The 20,022-nt window shown below is 52.9% G+C and overlaps 1 protein-coding gene across 2 annotated transcripts in view; it reads left to right on the top strand.

Moving 5' to 3' along the window:
* The window catches only part of Iffo2 (intermediate filament family orphan 2), a 42,475-nt gene extending 23,636 nt beyond the window's left edge, over positions 1-18,839 (top strand). The window contains exons 2-9 of one of the 2 annotated variants that reach the window (XM_041651045.1): positions 6,530-6,590; positions 8,117-8,212; positions 9,411-9,551; positions 10,717-10,856; positions 15,958-16,078; positions 16,192-16,284; positions 17,135-17,265; positions 17,898-18,839. In XM_041651045.1, coding sequence (XP_041506979.1) covers positions 6,530-6,590; positions 8,117-8,212; positions 9,411-9,551; positions 10,717-10,856; positions 15,958-16,078; positions 16,192-16,284; positions 17,135-17,265; positions 17,898-18,003 — 889 coding nt within the window. In that variant the 3' untranslated portion in view covers positions 18,004-18,839. The remainder of the gene's footprint in view (positions 1-6,529; positions 6,591-8,116; positions 8,213-9,410; positions 9,552-10,716; positions 10,857-15,957; positions 16,079-16,191; positions 16,285-17,134; positions 17,266-17,897) is intronic. The other variant, XM_041651046.1, reaches the window with a different exon arrangement.
* Positions 18,840-20,022: the final 1,183 nt, after the last annotated feature.

Below are 20,022 nucleotides of genomic sequence, written 5' to 3'. Positions count from 1 at the left end.
GAGCTACATCCCTGGATTCTTGATGATGCTGTTACAGATAAGTGGGACAAGGCCTGGCTGAGACGAAACTTGCCCAGATTATGCAGTAAATTGGCCACAGCCAGTACCCAAGGACCTCCTGACTCCTAGCTGGGTACCCTCGCCTGCAGAGAGAGCTTCCCAATGACTTGTGATCCTGTCTACCCTCTCCTTGGCAGCCTTGTGGGATGGTTCAGGCTGTGAATGGGCCAGCCGTGTGCTGGTGGAAGGCTGTGCTGGGTGTGGAGGGTTCCTTAAAATCCAGCCCATTACCAGCCTGTTGTCTGGGCTACAGCCCGCTCCAGCTATTACCGCCCGCCTGTAATGGGATCGGCTGCTGGGGTTAAGTGTTCACATTAAATTAATACCTCCTCCGCGGAGACAATCAGCTGGCATTTAATTTGTGTTTCCTTCTGGGCGGCAGAGTACAGCTGGGCAGCCCTAGTGGGCATGTCCGCGTGGCAGCGTCCTTTCTCAGGATCCTCATTCCTTAGAGGTGGGGAGGTGGGGTGGTACCCAGAAGGCCAAGGCAGGCACGGGTGGATGGGAGCATGGGGGTACAGAGCTCCCTGCTGGAGGGTAGCTTGAGGTCCCTGGCTGTCATCTTCAAGGAAGAATATGTGTTTATAGTCCAGGGAGGAAGAAGCCAGGAGAGGAAGGGGGAAGTGGCTCATGGGTTTGTGGCTCAGCCTTAACTTCCTGGGGCACGGGCTGATGGTTGGTGGTACTGGGTTCTGTCATTGTGCCCCATTATTTCTGTATTCTGCTGCAAACACAGAAGGGCCGCGGTACAGAAGAGGGGTGGACCCAGGAGTGAGGACCCAGACTCAGTCAAGTTTAGTGAGCTCCTTTGGAGGGCGCAGGGAAGCCGTTGAAGCTCTGGGTCTTCCCAGGAGAGCCAACCCTGGGTTGTGCAGCCCAAGGCTCCCCGGTTGGACTCTACTGAAGCCCCTGTCTAGCCCAGAAGGCCATTTGGCTGGGCCTCCACTCTGCTGAGAGCCCTTTGTCTGTCTGTACCTGGCCCTGCTGCGAGGCAGTGGGGTGAACTCATCTACATGACTAGGGTGGAGCAGAGATGGCAGAGGCAGACCATGGGGAAGGAAGCTGCTGTCCGCCCCCACCCCGGGGCCAGGCCCAGGCCCACGCTTGGCCCAGAATGAAGTTTTCCACTGATGGTCCCAGCCCAGCCTCACCTGCGCCTGTTTCCTATCACCTGAGTGAGTCGGCCTGGGTGTGCCTGCTTCCAGGCGGGACCATTCTTGCGGCTCCCTGTGGCACCCTGAGGCTCCCGCCTGCTGCCCTGCCTGCCTGATCTGCTCTTGGAGCCAGACTGAGCTGAGCTTGCTGCCCTTACTCAGGGTGGGACTTGGGGTCTTCGCCCTCTTCCTCTTCACGCAGACTGGTTTCCACAACTGTCCTCAGAGAGATGTTTTCTATCACACTGGAGGGAAACCAACATCCAGAGAGGGTGATGGCCTTGCCCAGGATCTCACAGCTGGGGAATGTAAGGACGGGAGTTGAAATGTTACCAAACTTGGAGCCACAGTCTGTACCTCAGGAAGCCAAGTTCAGTCACCCGTCCTCGAGAAGCTAATTAAAACAATCAAATTAATAGCATGAAGAAGGGACAGGTATTCAGTGTGGCCACACCAGGAAGAGGGACAAAGAGATCCACTGACCCCCTCGGTCACCTTTGGGGTCCTGAAGTGAGGCTAAATCTTTAAATAGGGGGCCATTGGTTTGAGTGTACACACATACACACACACACACACACACACACACACACACACACACACACACAGTCCTGGACAGAGTGTGGTCCTGCCCACTCCGGCCCAGCATTGTTTGACTTCACCGTCACCCTGTAAGGTGCTCAGACAGTTGTTAGAACTGTGCGCAGTCCTTTCCCAAGAGACAAGGCCCCCACTCTGGCGGTGGCCTTTTCCTTGTTCCAGTTTGAGATTCCTGGGGAAACTGCCGTTTCTCGGGGTCCATTGTTTCTGTACCCTGAAAGTCAGACTGAGGAACACAAATGTCTCATTTTCAGAGTATCTTCATTTTTGTCTCTACAGCCTGGGGGCTGCAGGACTGACCCCCCCTCCCCCACGGGCCCCAGGTGCTCTAATTGTCTGCAGTGGCTGTGCCCACTTTCTTCCCCGGTGCTGCCGAGCCTTTCTCTAACTGCTCAGAATATGAAAGCCCCATGAGTCAGCCCCTCTGCCAGTGGCTTCAGCTCCGGTTTCCGCCTCTCCCTCTCCCTAGCCCAGCTTCATGGGCTCCTTCCTGCGTCTGTGTGTCATTTTGAGCTGATGGAGGAGGGGGAGCCACTGGCCCTGATTCAGGCAGCCTGGACTGAGCCGGCTTTAAAGCTGTCTCTCCCTTCCCTTACCCTCCCCCCTCTGCCGCCCCCAGTGGCCAGCTGAGATTTCTCATCTGTCACGTGGTCCTAGCGCTGGCTCTTCAGGAATGTTGAGGGACCACATCTGGCAGTGACGGGGCTGCCACCTCCCCCTTCAGCTGCCGGTCTCCCACATGTGCCTCTTCCGCTTAGGTGGTGGCGGGGCCTGCTCTCTCAGAGGCTGGCTGGGTCACTCTATGGAGTCATTTCCTCTCCTTGCATTGATTGTCCTGGCGTCCCTCCCTCCCCTCCCGGCCTTGAAGGGTTGTAAGCAGTGGGAGGAGGTTTTTCTTTCTCCTTCAGGCTTCCTGTCTGGGATGTGCTGCCCCTCCCCCAGGAGGGCTACGGGAGCCTAGAGGACACAGAGAGAGCCTGGCTGTGTGGGAATTTGACTGGATTCCCCAGGCTGGGAAACAAAGATAAGATTGGGGGCAGGGCTTAGGCTGAAGGAAGGGGCCTGAGTGTGGATCAGTTCATTCATCCGCCCTCCCATTCATCTGCCTGCTCATTCATTCATCCTCCCATTCATCTTCCCACCCATCCATCCATCCACCTATTAATCCACCCACCTAATCCATGCGTCCATCCCATTCCATTCAATAAGGGTCAGCAAGATGGTTCAGCAGGAAAAGGCGGCTGCCACCAAACCGAGTTCAATCCCCGGACCCTCATGGTGGAAGAAGAGGACTGGCTTCCTTTCCATTCAATGAATATCCCCCTCCTTACTGAGAAGGGATAGGGAGCCTGCCCCCCAGCTTTAGACCCAGCTCTCCCTTTGCACTCCCACCCCCAGTCCGGACAACCCATTATTTTGATCCCTCCTTGCTTCATTTAGCCAGGGCCCAGGGTGCTCAGAGCAAGTGAGGTGGCCCTCGGCCCTTGGCATGGTGAAGAGGGCAGAGGTGGCCTCACTTCCCATCATTCTCCATAGCCTTACGGGCCTGGGCCTCTCAGGAGAGAGCTATGAGCCGTGCACATGATGTCCAGGCTACCTGGGAAAACCTCTCCTGGTCTCTGGGTCTGGCTGCCTAGAGTCTGTGGAGTCTTTTGAAGAGGATGCCTTGAAGAGAAGATGACACTTGGGACAGTGTGGGAGAAAGGAGAAAGTTCTAGGAGGCAGAGGAGGAGGGAAGGAACAGGCTAACACCCAGAGGCCAAGCCTGCTTCTTCATCTTCAACTTGGGGAGGGGGGCTAGTCCTTGGGGGATTAATAACCCTCCTCTCAAGTTCTTGCTTCCATCACCCCGCACTTAAGAGATGTTGGAAGGACTGAGTGTTGGGATGGCGGGACAGTGTGGACACACCCATCCTTCTGCCCCACAGGTGGTCTCTTGAAGGTGATCCCAGCCACTTTGTCCAGCTCCGAGCCACACCCTAACAGGAGGTCAGGGAACAAAGGCTTTCAGGAGAGCGTGTCCACCAAGCCCCTGACTTTTAAGTGTGTGTCCCCTCCTGGTGGCAAGGGGTCCTGTGTTGTCCTACTGCTCTGTTCCTGGTGTTTGTAGGTCCCTTCTCTGGCTAAGCCTCCCTCTGTAGGAAGCCCTGGACAGGGAAACAGGTGCTGAAACCTCAGCCAGCCGCTCAGCTGACAAGATTCTGGTGAAGCCGGGTCCAGGGGAGACACACCACCTGTCTGTCCAGGCAGCTAACGGCTGAAGGGCAGAGATTTTCTGCATTGTCAACATGCTAGCCAGCTGTGCCAGATTTTCCCGCTGTCACCCCTGGGAGGGACATCTCTTTGGGGCAAGGACTCAGTCTGTGCAACCAGCTGCTGTCCACATTCAGGGTCTGTCTTTCCTCCCTTGGGGGCAGAGAGGCAGCTGCATGCCTACCCCAGCTTTGGAAGTAAAAGGCCTATGAACTCATTTGCGCAAACCCATCCTTGGGGTGCAGCCTGGGAAACATGACCGAAGTGGGTGCAGGGTGGTCGAGGCACTGACAGCGCGGACACACAGAGTGCCGTCTGCAAGCTGGCATCACCGGGAGCTGTCTGCCTTGTGTAGACTTGCTGAGTTAGGGTTTTGTGTGGGAACAAGATGGCTGGGTGATCACCTGCAGGACCTAGGCTGAGTGAGGTTTGTGCCCCAGCTCCCTAGTGCTAACTGTGTGACTTTAGAAAAGTGACTTCGTCTCTCTGAACCCCAGCTCCTTCATCTGCAAAGTAGTTTTGTATAAAACCCCGGGAAGATTAGTAATTCGTGTGAAAGCCAATGTGTGTATGAGGGAATGAGTCCCGTATGTGAGACCCAGACAACCTCTGTCAATAAGTAACTGCCGTTCCTGTCTGGAGATCCAAAGGCATTACTTGGTTGGTGACGGGTAGGTCTGAGGAGCGGTTAAGGGTATTCTTCTGCATTCCAGGGGTGTGGGGAGGACCAGTGCTGTGCCCGTCTCTCTCCTTCAAGTGCTTGGTTGTTCCAGTTGTTGGCATGAGAGGGCCTAACCCCAAAAGCTGGACTGCAGCCAGTACCACACACTCCCTTGTACCTTCTCTGCCCTCCCCATCAGAGCAGTGTGGCCAGGAGCGATGATTCAGCCCGGACCGGACCGTGTCCTGGGCCTTCACCTCCCCTGAGGGAAGCTCCAACTGCCCTGGGCTGCTAGCAGTGGTGAGGAGAGCCTGGCACCCCTGCTCTTCTCGATAGCCCTACCCTCCTCAATGAGAGGTGGCCTGGTTCTGGATTTGGCCGCATCTGTGACATCCTGTGTAACCTTGAACAAATGCAGCCTAGGTCTCAGTTTCTCTCTGGGTTCAGGGGTTGGGGGGTGGGGGTGGAGGCATCTAGGGAGAGAGTTCTGTTCACGTGAGGCCCTGAGATCCCTTTTGTGTCCTCTGTCCTCTGGAGTTCCAGGGCTCAGGGCAGATATAGACCCTGCCATGCCACTGGTTAAGGCGGAAGTAGACCCATGTCTCCCGGGAGCCTGGCAGGGCCAGCTTGTGTGGAGAGAGGAGACATTTTCCTCAGTGTGTGCAAACAGTATCCATTTTCTCTTGTTTCCAAAAGCTGGTGATGTAACCAGCCCTTCATCCAGTCCTCCCCTCTGGCCTATTTTTAGCCTGGCCCCACAGCTTCTTAAGAGGCTCAGACCTCCTTGCTCAGCGACCATGTAGGGAGGGTAGTATGGAGTGAAGAAAGACAGAAGCCTGTCTGTTTGTCCCAAGGCGGAGGAGGGCAGGCGTAGGCTGCCAGCTCCTCCAGGCAGGAAGGGGATCTTAATGAGGTGTTCATCCTTGGAGGCTGAGTCTTGGTTCCCCCGTCCCAACCACACATTGGGAAGGGTCTCTCAGCCATGTTTTGTTTGTCGGCTGTGACGTGGGGATGATGGTGGCATCCATCCCAAGCACTGCTGGAGGCCTGAGTCGCATCATGTAAACCTCTCTCAAGAGAAGCTGGTGCTGTTACCTTTGCTAGTGCCCAACACCCCTCCCCCATTGTCAGAGCCCCCTGGAGCTGCCTCTCCCCATTACCTGGTTAACCTGAGTGCTTGCCCATCTTTGCTGCTTCAGCTTCTACCAATGCTGTGTACACGAAACACTATGCACAAAGTCCTCAGGTCTGGCATGCAAGAAACACTGGAGCGGGGAGGGCTGGACCTACCCATGGATTAGGTGTGGGCCTTTGGGAAAGCTATTTAACCACTGAGCTTAGTCTCCACATCGGCAAGACTCTGAAACCTGCATGGGCAATTTCTGTGGCCTGTGAGGCGTGCAGCAGAGCACATAGCCCTGATTATAGTGTTTAGCATGGTAAGCTTGCTTCTTAGAGAGGAGTCCTAAAGCCTGGCTTTGGTTCTCTACCTTACAGCAGCAGCTGGACCAGCAGCATCTGTGTAGCCCTTTACAGTTTGCATGGGATAGGCAGCGGTCTTTCCCATCTCTGTCCCCATAGTACCATGCTTGTGCCTCAGAGGTGGTATTTGCCACCACTGGACCCTGTGATTAGCACCACTCCAAGGTCTCGTTGCTCGCCCTACCTCTGGGTAGGCTAGGAGCTTCCTGGAGGGCAGGCAGCTTTTCCTAGGCATCTTCCTTGCCCTGCGTGGACGATGAGGTGGGAACTGGGGGCTGGCAGGAGGAAGTCCTCTGACCATTTGTTCTTCTTGCTGTTCCAGATGGGAGGAAGAGCTATCCAAGCGTATGGACCTTCAGACCATGGTAGACACACTGCAGGAGGTAAGAGTCCCCAGGGTCCCCAGCCGGAGGGGTTGGCAAGTTAGCTATGAGGCCATGCTGGGGAAAGCTGGGCAGAGTCCGAGCTAGCATAGCCCCTGTCCTGATCACTCTCTGCCATCCCAGCCATTTACAGGGCAGAGCAGGACTTGGGAAGTCTAGGTCTTACTGGATGACTGGGGCCAGCTGCTTCCCCCTCCTGCCTCTCAACCTCCAGGTGCCACTTGGGATAGGTGGTCTTCAGGTCTCTTTCACTTTCCAATGGCAAGTTCTTCAGATTAGGACTGATGCCCCGGAGAGACCTGGGAACAGACACATCCTCTGGTAGCTTCCAGCCTCGAAGCAGGCTCGGGGCAGACCTGAGGACATTCACCTTGTTTCTCCCTCTGGCTGCTCTGCATTCGGGGCTGCGCCACTCATACTTACTGGGAACTCTGAGAAGCTCGTTTTATCCTCAGCCTGTTTTCCTTTCTTCTCTGTCACAACCAGACCAGCAACACCATGAGAAGGCAATGCAGAGTTAGTTGTTGGGTTTTTTTTTTTTTTTTTGACAGCCGGGTGTGGTGCTCGCACCTATAATTACTTGGGAGGCGGAGGCAGGAGGATGAGGAATTTAAGTTCAGCCTGGGTTGTGTAGTGAGTTCCAGGCAGCTTGGGTTTCATGAGACCCTGATTCAACATAGCAAAACAATGTGTTTTTAAAGATGGACCGGCGGTGTGTCTCAGCCCTTTGCCTATCTTATGCATAGCTCCAAGTTTGATCTCTAGCACCAAGAAAAATATTAAAACTGAGAACTAGTTGTTTCTAGGATGGGTTAAAAATTCAGATCACTTTCTGACGTTTAAAGAATTTATTTTCTAAGAAAGTGAGAGACACAGCTCAGTTGGTAGAATGTTTGCTTAGGGTGCACGAAGCCCCGGGTTCCCAATGCAAACAGTGCGTGGCGCACACCCGCAGCCCCAGTATTTGAGACATGCAGCCAGGTTGATCGGTTCAAGGCTGAGCCGGGCATGTCGTCAGGCGCCTTTGGTCCCAGCACTTGGAAGGCAGAAAAAGGTGGATCTCTGAGGTTAAGGCTAGCCTGGTCTACAGAGCAAGTTTCGAGAGAGCCTGAGACACCAGAAAAACCCATTTTTGAAAAACAAACGAACAACAATAAAAGAAGTTTAAGGTCATTCTCAGCTACAGAGGGAGTTTGGTCTAAAAAAACCCAGAAGTATAGGAAAGAAACAAATGTCTTTTTACTATTAAAAAAAAAAATAGGCATCCGGTGGACTGGCAATTGGTTGACCTTGTATTTCTAAGTGCTGGGGAGCCTGCTGGCCCTAACCTACCCTTTGCTCCTGATGTTTTCCTTCGCCGTACCTGACCCGCAGGAAGCGCTGGGAGCAGGCGGCACAGCTCGGCAGCCAGGCTGGGCTGAGGGACACAGATGTTTAGCTTATGTAGACACTGAGTGGCCGGGCCTTGGACCCAGGTGTCCATCCTCTCCTCCTCTTAAAGCCTGCCTATCTCCATCCGTCCGCAGGCAGCACAAGAAGCTGAGGCTATCCAGGAGGAGATGAACGAGAAGATTGAACGGCTCAAGGCTGAGCTGGTGGTGTTCAAAGGGCTCATGAGTGATGTAAGTGGTATGGCCGTCACCCTAGGCATCATGACCTCCCTTTACCCATCATGCCAAACGCTTCATTCACTCCGAGGCTCGAGCTCGGCTTATAGTTACAGTCGTGGCTGGCTGGTTTGTTCCGATGAGGGATGCACTGGGGACCAGGTGCCTCCCTGCCCTCCCCACATCGCTTCCCTGTCTGAATAGAGGTGCTTTAACCGCTGCTTAACCCATCGCCCTCCTCCTCGGGCCCCTGACATCTGTATGTGTTGCTCGATTCTCCCAACTTGCCATGTGGCGACCTCGGTGTCTGCAGAGCACAGGCGACCGAATGGACGTGGCTGTGCCAACCTAAAAGACTTCAGGCTCAGGGAGCCCGCTCCCCTGAAGGGTGTCCTTGTTAAGTTGGGAATGGTTGGCGTGTGCGTCTTCTTGGCCATCTGGGGCCCTTCTGAGTGACTGACCATGGGTAGAAACAGCTGTTAGCCACATAGGCCTCCCTGGCTCTTGGACCTGGGTTTCTTGCCGCCTTCAGGCAGTGGGCAGTCTGCCAGGAGCGTCCACCTGAAGGAGAAGGAGCCTGAATTTGATGACTCAGCCTGGCTCAGCTCCTGGCTTTCAGGGACATGCAGTTGAGTGTGGTTAGATGAAGCTGTGCGACCCAGGTGGAGGCCACATGTCTTCTTTCACTTGGGCGCAGAGGGAATGCTTCCTCTTTCGATGTGACCCCTGCTGTCGTCTGCGGCAGGAATCTAGAGAAAGAGCTGCTGAGACAGGCATGAGGATGGGAGCAGAAGGGGAGTCTGTGCATTTCTTGTGTGTGTGCTGGAGAATTAAACCAAAGGCCTTGACCAAGTAACACCCGGCCTTGGAAGGCTTCCTCTCAACAGTCTCAGCGCCCTTGTCCCATGTTGCAACCAAACCAACAAACATTGCTGTGCCCTGCAGCCCTGAGGGGGACCAGCACACACCGCCTCATATCTTCCCTCCTGAAGTTCCCATGCCCCTTCCTACCCTGAATAGTGCTGACCAATCCTCCACTGTTAGGAAAGGCTCAACACCCGCTCCCCACACCACAACCTTCAACACCCGCTCCCCCCACCCTGCAACGGATTCCAGGGGCTTCCCCACCCCTAGGGATCTCCCTCCTCCTCTGATGGCCCCCTCATGCTTGCTCCATCCCTGGCTCACATAACCCCTGCTGTCCTCCCTGCAGCCCATGACAGACCTGGATACAAAGATCCAAGAAAAGGCTATGAAGGTGGACATGGACATCTGCCGCCGAATCGATATCACGGCTAAGCTGTGCGATGTCGCACAGCAGCGGAACTCGGAAGACGTGTCCAAGATCTTCCAGGTGACCAGGGCCGGCCCCGCTCACCAGTCCCCACCCCGACCTCATAGAGCAAGCCCTGACCTCTGCCACACCCAGTCGATGCCTCTTTCCCTCCACATTTTGCTCATTACTCCATCCTGAGGTAGTCAGTCACCTGACCCTCTGACCTCCCATAGGGAGACACAAACTTGGGGATCTGTAGTTCACAGCTGAGGAGACTGAGGCCCTGGGGCCCATAGGACTTACCAAGAAAGGGCATGGTAGAGCCAGCTGGAACTTCCTGTGCCCACCGTTCCTCACAAAGCCTCTTTCTCTGAGACTCTGATTTGTTCCCATGGTGGGGGAGCCCTGGCCAGGTGGTGGGGAGCCCTGACAACTGGCCCTCAGGATTCCTGAAGAGAAGCTATTGGCGCTTGCCTAGTTCCCATTCCCCTCCCCTGGTTTCCCACGCACTAGAGAAGGCAATCTGTTGGCACCAGTGGACGGTTTGGGAGAGGGCCTGGGTGTGGTCCTCCTGACAGTGGGCGCACGTCGCTCTCAGAAGTTTCGGGTCATAGTCTGGCTTGTGCTTTAGCCCAGGGCAGTGCCGTGGTGTGTTGTTGCTTTCTGTGTGTGACTCTGGACATAGTGGTGGGAGGTCGGAGCCTCCCCCAGTCCTTTCTCCATCTCATGCCTCCTCGCTGCTCCCTGAGGGGAGCTATGCAGCCCTCGTTTGCTTGGGTCTTGTCGCTTGGAGCAGAAGTTTGGTGAACCACCCCCATGCCTCTGCATGCGAGAGGAAGATTCTGAAAGCATGCAGCTCTTTTGACCTTTGACGGGGTTTCTTTACTTCTCTGACTGGCTTTGAGACATCCCAGGTGATGATACCTTGGTCTGGCCTACCATTGTTCCCAGTCACGAGACTGCTTTTCTGGTGATGGGTGAGCTGAGCTGGCCCGGTCACTAGCCCTTCCCCGGGCAGGACTTGGTCCCTGTGTCTGTGTCCTCCACCCTGCATGCCTCATATCTCACGCTTTCTGCTAATGCTGTGCGCTTGTTAGAGGACCTATGCAACTCCCTGCGGTGGTGGCTGGCCCCAGCCATACTCCATCTACTCCTTGGGACAATGGTTCCTGTCCAGGCTCAACCCCGCTCTTCACCCCAGGCAAGCACCCCAGTTACCTTGGCTTTTTCCTTCCCTGTCCAGGTGGTCCCCAAAAAGAAAGATCGTAAGGTGGCTTCAGATGATGACATCGCAGAGCAGGATGGGGAGGTGAATCGGTTCTCAGATGAGGAGGTCGGCTCCATGAACATCACGGACGAGATGAAGCGCATGTTCAACCAGCTGTGAGTACCCAGGTTGCCCAGCCAGGGGACATATCAGTGGCTGGCTGAGAAGATCCCCAGATGTGATGTGTCCTGGAACAGTTTGGATTCTGTGTGTGTGTGTGTGTGTGTGTGTGTGTGAGAGAGAGAGAGAGAGAGAGAGAGAGTGTGTGTGTGTGTGTGTGTGTGTGCACGAGTGTGTGTATGTGTGTGTGCCCGTATGCGAGTGTGGGTGCACAAAAGCCAGAGATCAGTCTTGGGTGTCATTTCTCAGGTGCTTGTTTCTGGGAGTCAGGGTCTGTCATTGGCGTGGGACTTAGGTTAGACTAAGCTAACTGGCCAGCGAGCCCCAGGGATCCACCTGGCTCCTTCTCTCTAGTACTGGGGTGGCAAGTACACACAGTCAGACCAGGCTGGTCTCGAACTCAGACATCTGCCTACCTCTGCCTCCTGAGTGCTGGGATTAAAGGTGTGCACCAGCACCGCCTGGCTCCATCCTGGTGTTTTTACTTGCATTCTGGGGACTGAACTCAGGTCTTCAAGCACTTTACCTACTAAGCCATCTTTCTAGCCCCTGGATTCATTTTTTTTTAAGATGTCTTTTTAAAAAATTTAAAATGTATTTATTTTAAAATTTTATATATTTATTTTTATTGCATGGATGTTTTGGCTCCATGTATATTTTTGTGGAGCTCAGAAGAGGACATCAGATCCCCTGGAACAGGAGATCTTAGAGAAAGCTGTGAGCCAATGCATGGGTCTAGGAATTGAACCCAGGTCCTCCGCAAGAGCAGCCAGTGCACTTAACTGCAAGTCATCTTTCCTATTTTAATTTTTTTTTTATTTTATGTGTATGAGTGTTTTGCCTGCATGTATGTCTGTGCACCATGCATGTGCCTGGTGCCTACGGAGGGCAGAAGAGGGCATCACGTCCTCCAGGACTGGTGTTGTAGATAGCTATGAGCCACCATGTGGGTTCCCAATAGAACTTGGATCATATGGAAGACTAGCCAGTGCTCTTAACCACTGAGTCCTTTCTCCAACGATTTAATTTTATGTGCATTGGTGTTTTGCCTGCATGTATGTGTGTGTGACGGTGTTGGAGCCCCTGGAACTGGAGTTACAGATAGTTGTGAGCTGCCATATGGGTGCTGCGAATTGAACCCAGGTCCTCTGGAAGAGCAACAGGTGCTCTTTGCTAGATTCTTGATTAAACAGAGAGTTTGGGAAGCCCCCTGTTTTAAGCCTCCCTTTGGAGTCTTGAGGCCAGATATCACATGGCACCATCCATGGCTGGGTATCTAGTGCCTGCCATATTTGGGATGTGTGCCCATGATCCTTTATGTCACCTGCTACTCTCAGTTCTTTAGAGCACACCCTACCCAGAGAGGTGTAGGGAGACAATTGTTTCAACTAGGATTGGCCTTCCTTGCCCAAAGGGTGAGAAGGCAGGGCTGTTCTGTCTTCTTCCTCTTCATGTGCAATGCTGTCTGATGACATCATGTATCCAGGAAGGGCCAGGAGTGTGGCGTCCCCTCAGTGGGCTGTTCCCAACCATACATTACACAGGCCCTCTCTTCCAGTCTCTCTTGGTGGGCTGGTGAGTTGACCTGTACATGGTTCATAGGAAGACCTTTGATAGTCACCAAGTGTCCTTCACGAAATGACACTTGGCTTCCTCCAGACCTTCATCAAGTGGACAGGGTCATTATTAACCTTTTCAAAGGCTCCAAGGGGGCTCAGCAGGACATGGCAGAATTGGACTCGGACAGCAACCTGCCCCATTCATTAGCACTCCCTCCCCAGGAGATGCTGGCTGAGTGGCTGAGCGGCAGAGTCTGGCTTGAGCATTGAGCAGACAGCTGATAGCCAGAGCCACGTGGCACCAGCCTTTGGGAACCGTGTGTGTGTGTGTGTGTGTGTGTGTGTTGTGTGTGTGCAGCCTCAGTGATGTCACATTGGTAGTTTAGACTTTAATCGACACATGCCACCATTCAGGACTCCCCTGCAAAACCTTACAGAGAACTGCACCAGAACCCATTGAATACATTGATTCGGGGCTGATGGCTCTGTGGCCTTGACCTATTTGGTGCTTTGTTCTGAACCCCCGATCCATTTTTAACTCTAATCTATCCAGAACCCCAAGGTGGGATTGGGAGAGGGCACTGAGGGAGTCAAGAGCAGAGCTGGGAGCCCCATGCTCTTGGGCACCTGGGCTCTGAAAGCTCAGCTCTGTCACAGCGGGCACCATCCAAAAGACCAGGCCACCAGCTCTTTGAGTTCCATGTAAGGGAAACATTGCTGGAGCACAGTAGGGCAGAGCCAAGCCCACTTACATGGTTCAGTGCTGTGTCCCTTCGCCACCTTCCTGCTTGGAAGACATGTCCGTATGTCCGTCTTCTGTCTGCTGTGTCACTGTTCCTGGCTGGTCCCTCTTTGGCTTAGATCGATACTTAGAGAGGATGAGCAGGGTGGAGTTGGGAGTTCCTCACCTGATGTCTGATATTTGATACCTACATTCCAACAGAACCAAGATGGACATTTGCTATTGATAATGCCAAGGACACCCCTTGACTCTTGTTTCGTCTTTGAACTGGAGTCTCCCTCCAGATCAAGAAGGGATCCCCCAACCACCACTTTTTTTTTTTTTGAGATAGGGGCTCATGTAGCCCAGGCTAGCCTCAGGCTTGCTAGATAGTCTAGCATGACCTTGAACTTCTGATCTTCCTACCCCCACTCCATGAATACTAGGACCCAGGCCTGGTTTCTGCAGTGCTGGGACTCAAACCTAGGGCCTCCCTTGCATGATGGGCCAGCATTCTCAACTGGTTTTCCCCAGGTTGCTCTGGGAATTCCTGAGCCTATGCCACTATTGGATGCTCAGACACCCCAAATCCCCTTCTGTATTTCATGAAGTCCCTAGGGAATCATTAAACTGGTCAGAAATGAGGTACAGTGCAGAGGTACCCATCCAGAGGGTTGAGTTGGGGGCACGTTTGGAGAGGGCTCCTTCTTGTGTGTGGAAAATGCATTCATCTGGAAACAGTGGAGAAGTGATCCCTCATGCGTTCGGCACTGGAGTGTTGACAGGGCTCAGCGTCTAATTAGATCTGTCTGACTTTAAAGTTGCCTAAATTAAAAAAAAAATTCTTTGATCGCCCCCTACTCCTATCCTGTTGCTCTAGCTGGTGCTAATGGCTCATGCAGCAGCTTTTCCTTCCTACCTGATAACTCCCGGAGCCCACGCCCCAGCTGGGTGGTTATGCCCCCCTCCCCCCAGCCAGTTAGTTCTAGTGAGGCTTTTGATGACACACCCGTGTCAGAAACCTATTTTGTTTTGATCCAGATCAGTGGCTTGGGCTTCCGACCAAGGCTGAGAGGAATTTCAACCGCCTTCCAAAGTCCCAGGGAGGGGTGGGGGCGCCTTCCGCCTTTGCTCTCGTCCATCTTCCTGTCCTGGCTAGCCATCCCTTAGTGGGGCTTTCCTTCAGATCTCAGACGCTGGAAAGGAAGTGAAGTCAGTAGTGGACTATGTGATGTGCTAATGGGTGGACCCCAGGGGCTCAGAATCGCCTCCTCCTCCTATATCCAACCCCAAGCTTGTTTACTGACTCACAGGTGCCACCTACAGGCTCCTACAAGAATTGCTTTTGGGCAGCCTGGCCTACCTCTAGGGAGTGCTTGAGGAAGCTTTTTTTGGTTGTTTTTTCTTTTTTTTAATTTTTATTTTTATTTATTTATTTTTTATCAGAACTCACTCTGTGTTGCTGCCGGTTGGTCCCCAACTAATAACATTGTTGAACGACGTAGAGCAGAGAGCAGAGCTCAGAAGAGTCAGGATAGAATAGAATAGAAAAAGGGGAAGCATAGACAGTGGGAGAACCCAGAATGGAAGTCTGCAGATTCTTCTGTGCCACTGATGTAAACTCAGCCCGATATCGCGACACAAGCCTGTAATCCCAGGATTTACTTGTCTGTTTTGGTTTGGTTTTTGAGGCAGGGTTGCTCTATGTAGCCCTGGCTGGCCTAGAACTTACTACGTAGAGCAGGCTGGCCTCGAACTCATAGAGCTTGCTACCACATCCAGTAGATGGAATGATTTTTTTTCAAAGAGGCGGAGCAATCTATGCATCTCGGGAACCAGTCCTGGGCAAAACCATGCAAAATTAGTCTCTTTCCTCCCCATTCTGGCCAACAGGAAAGACTCTAAAGTCACTTCAATTTTGAATTCAAACCCAATGTTAGCATCTATTCGTTTAGAAGGACACTCAGTAATCCTTGAGTCTTGGTTTGCTGAGCTGTAAAATGAAACTAATAATCTTGCAAACCTCCAGGTTGGAGGATGGCCTTAGTTGGTTTCAAAGCTGTAGAGAACCAGAAGGGTTGCAGCTGTGCCCCTGTTACATGCTGAATTTCCTTCTGAGCCGTGGTCCCTCAACCGCAAAACGTGAGGAGCATGGTTGGATTTGCCTTGCTCAATATGGTGGGGGTAGTCATTCTTCTTTTGACCAGAAGCATGTCTAAAGGAGAGAGAGAGAGAGGAGAGAGAGAGAGAGAGAGAGAGAGAGAGAGAGAGAGAGGAGATTTAAAAAGAAATTTATTTTATGTATGTGTATGAATGTTTTGCCTGAGAACCATGTGCATGCACTGCCTGCAGACTCCAGAAGAGGGTGCCGGGGCCCCTGGGGCCAGTAAAACAGACAGTTTTATACCACTCTGTGGGTGCTGGGAACTGATTTCTAGTCCTTTGCAAGAGCAGCAAGTGCTCCTCACTGCCTAGCCATCTCTCTAGCCCCGGCGGAGGGGGTGGATTTTTGACACAAGGTTTTATACCATAGCTGAAAGCTGATTGGTGCTCACTATATAATGTAGCCCAGGTTGGCCTTGAGTTGGATCCTCCTGTCTCATCCTCCTGAATCCTGGGATTATAGACACTCACCACACCACTTTTGACTTAAAACCAGACTTCTAATTGTACAGAAACACTCTGCATTTTGAGAAACTAAAGCTCTTTTTGGATAAGACAGTTAATTGGCTTTGGCTACACGCCATCTTTTTTGAGACTGGGGAAGATGTCCCTGTCTGTCCTCTGTTCAGTCATGCCCTCTGATGTCACCCACAGGCGGGAGACCTTTGATTTTGATGACGACTGTGACAGCCTGACTTGGGAGGAGAATGAAGACACGCTGTTGTTATGGGAGGATTTTACCAACTGTAACCCGACCATTGACCTGCAGGGAGAGGTGAGCCTGGGACCTGCCTTCTCTGGGGCTTGCCTCTTTCCCATGATCCCTTGTTTTTACCCTTTTTATGCAGCTTGTGCTCCCCAGCTAAACTGTCTCCTCTGTCTCCCCAGCAAGAAGAAAACTTGGGCAACTTGATCCATGAGACTGAATCCTTCTTCAAGACGAGAGACAAGGAGTACCAGGAGACGATAGGCCAGATCGAGGTGAGAGCTCGGCCATGGGGTCTGCTATTGAGTCTCCTGGGGGCTGCGTAGTTGAGCTGGGTGGTCAGTGTCCATGGAAATGCAGGCTTACAAAATGGGACAAGCAAAGGGGTCAAGAGTCAGGAGCCTGGCATTGCAAACCTGTCCTTATTAGTATGTTAGTTTCCCAATCTGTAAAGTCAGACAGTGATTCCTGCCTACCCTAAAGAGGCAGAGGCAGGAGAGTGCCAATAACAGCCTTACCCAGTGCCTAGTATCATTTGGCATCACTCCGAAGTCAGCTCTCGTTGTTCTGGGTTTTCTTTACCTCCTCCTCGGCTGTAGGAACTGGGTACCCATACAAAGGAGGAAATGATGTCAAAAGAGGCCACGTCACTTGCCCACTGTTTCCAAGTCAGGAAGCAGTAGTCAGGCCAGTGCTGGGCCACTGCTATACAAGAGTGAGTGCTCTTCCCGTGTTGGAGAAGAAGCCCAGAGTCCTCCTCTGCCCTGGAGAGGCAGGTGTCATGGTATAGGAGAAGGCTCAGAGACATGAAGAGTTTCCTGTTCATGTCCATAACCAGTTCCCCAGAGATGCTGAGTACAGGGAAGTCCCCTGAATCAGAGACTTAGCCGGATAGACCTCTGGGGTTGCTAAGCAACCACCCCTCTTTTGTGTAAAGAGAATTGACCAGTGTGGAGAGAATAAGGAAGGTTGATACCCAAAGGCAGAGATTTACTGTTACAGTGTCCAGGGATGGCCTGGATGGTGCCAGGGTTGGCCTGGGTGGAGGAGGGTGGTTTCTTTTGCTGGTAACCCGAGGTCCAAAGGTCCCCCTCACCACCTTTATCCCTCATCGACTCCTTCCAGCTGGAGCTGGCCACAGCCAAAAGCGACATGAACCGACATCTGCACGAGTATATGGAGATGTGCAGCATGAAGCGGGGCCTGGATGTGCAAATGGAGACCTGCCGCCGGCTCATCAAGGGCTCTGCAGACAGGTGCGGCCCGTGCTCTCCTACGCTTCCGTGGTGGGGCCTTAGAGAGACATTCTGGGGCTGCATCATGCCCCTTCACCTCATTCTCATTTTCCTGACCATCTGTCTGCCCACCCACCTAAGCCCCCAGTATAAGCACTGTTACTGTAGGCAAGTGGAACTACTTGCCAGGGATGCCCTCAAGCAAACGGAAACCCGGGCTGTTTCCTCCACTGTGTGTAGTCCCCATATGTTCTCAGTTGTCTGGGCTTTCCTGGGTACCACTTTGTGCTCAGACCAGGAATGATGGATGGCTACAACGTAAAGAACCAAGCTGGACCCGTGACTCCCGCTCCCAAAGGGAAGCCACACACTAGACGAAGCAGTGGCTGGGGCGGGGGCTCCCAAGGAGTCACAAGAGCCATAAACAGCTCATGGAACCCGCAGGACCCCTCGAGGGTAAATCCTGTTTGGTTCCTGTTACGTTATTGCAGGAGATGGAACCCAGGGCCTCATGCACCTAGGCAAATGTTCTGCTCACTCCAGCCCCTTTGGGTACCTTTTGACAGGTGTGACTGCCCAGAGTTCCTGGCCCTAGGATGTCAGGGAACCCAGGCTGCTTGCTGAAAGTCTCCCCTTTCTCCCACGCTTTGCAGGAATTCACCGTCCCCCAGCTCTGTGGCCAGCAGCGACTCAGGAAGTACAGATGAGATCCAGGATGACTTGGAGCGGGAGGCGGACGTGGAGCCCATGGTCAGCTGATAACGGAGACCCTGCGCACCTGGTGGTCTCGGTGATGGGGCACAGCCTCCTCTCCTCGCTGAGCCACGAGGGCTCCTCACCACAGAGACTTCTGTCCTCCCTTCTCCGGAGGCCCAGCGGGACCGCTGCTTCCTTCCTTCCTTGACCACCCACCCACCCACCCACGGAATGGTGCTGTCGATTTTCTATCGTTCTCCACATCACAATTGCAGACTTCTGTGCGGCAGTGCAGTGCAATGTGCCTTCTCCCTTAAGCTGAGCCACTTTGAGCTCCAAAGAATTCTTCCTAGCAGGTGTTTTTTATACAAAACTCTAAGGTGAGGGTGGGGCCTGGGGTGTGGTATCTTTTGGTTTTTCTTCCTCTCACCTGCTCCCCTGATTGGCCATGAGCTTCGTCCTCCCTCCCCATGTCCTGGCCCTGACTAGAAGTCAAGTCGGTGGCCATTTGGGGGAGTCTGCCTTCCAGAGGAAGGAGGCTGTTTACGTACAGACCTGGGTGAGGACTCCTTAATACTTTCTCACCCACTGAAAGAGAGAGGTGGATGGAATGGCGGGAGGGAAGACCAATCTTTTTTTTCCTTCTTTTGGATCTAGTGGCAATGTGTTGGGGCAAGGCACTGTGGGGGACGGTAGAGCCTCACTGTTTAAACTATGCAAAAAAACAAAAACAAAAACAAAAAGCAGCTTGCCTTATATCAGTGGGAAGGCAGGCCCTCTCTCAGACTTCTGGGAAACCCTCATAGCCTCTGAGGGTGAGCCGTGGATCTGGGGGTGGTCCCATTCAGGTCTCTGGTGAGGCCTGCATTCTGTAAGCTGGCCTACTGGACTGCTGGCTTTCTTGGGGACCTCTGTAGGGTGGGGAGGGTGGGGTGGTGGTCTTTTATTGTCCTGATGACTTGATGTTCCTTCCCGCCTCTCCAGCCACCTGCCAGGTTCCACGATTGTAATTTCTCTGTGAGAAAAGTATGAATGGGCCAGGCCACTGGTACCCACTCCGTCCGCCATGGCGCCATCTTGGTCCTCCATTGTTCCTCTGGCTGGAAAAAAAAAAAGCCTTGTGAGGGAGGAAGAGGGAGGTAGTGGGGCTCCTGGCAGGCTGGCAGTAGCCAGAGTAGAAGCCCCAAGTGAGGAGTGTCCATAGCCACTTGGTTGGACTCTTGGGGAGTCACTCTGAGCCAGTGTTTCCCCAAGGCTGCAATGGCCTGAGTTAAGGGGCCCTAAGACAGACCATCCATCTAGTCTCAGCTGGGAACTCGCCTAGCAGTCAGGTTTTATTTTTATTTTACTTGTTCTTATTTTTGTATCGACTCTAGTGGTTTTGATGGCCTATGTTGTTTTTTGTTGACCCAGCAGCTCCCTCTGGAGATCAAAGGAACAAAATGTACCCAGGGACCAGAACTCATGGGCCCTCTGAGGCCTATGTGTTGAAGGACAGGGGACTCTGGGCTGGAGTCGTGGTGGTACCCTAATTGTCCCCTGCGTCCTTGTATCTCTGTGTGTGAGTGACCCCATCTGTTTTGCATTTAGAACAAGTGTATATAATAGGCAAATGTATGTATAGAGAGGAGAGAGAATGTTATTTGTTGGCAACTTGCTTATCTAATTTATCAGAATTTGGTGGCCTTTCTCACGTGGTTGGATGGGGGGGTGGGGCGCATCCTGTGCAGCCTGGCTGCAACATTCAGTTATCATCTCTTGATGACCAAACTGTCCTTCCCGGCAGGTACTTGGAGGGACAGTGGTTTGGAAGAGACACAGCCCCTTCCCTCACCCCCTTTCCCACCTCCCATTCTTTTAAAGGTTACAGGGTTCATTAGCTTCTGGTTATTATTATTATTGTTATTATTGTTTTGTTTTTATTTTAACCAAAGGGTATCAGAGCCAGATGGGCCTGGACCTTAGCTGCTGTAAAAAAGATTTCCGTTTCTGTGAGGGCAGGAAGATGGCTGCCCCCATGGGTGTGTTCAGCTGAGGCTGGGGAAGGTGTCCATCCAGTGGTAGAGGCTGGGAGTCGGACAG

Source organism: Microtus oregoni, unplaced genomic scaffold, assembly GCF_018167655.1.
Source record: "Microtus oregoni isolate MIOR12 unplaced genomic scaffold, Mior012 000005F_ref0000423, whole genome shotgun sequence".
Taxonomy (NCBI): Eukaryota; Metazoa; Chordata; class Mammalia; order Rodentia; family Cricetidae; genus Microtus; species Microtus oregoni.
This window is presented reverse-complemented; position numbering and strand designations above follow the sequence as displayed.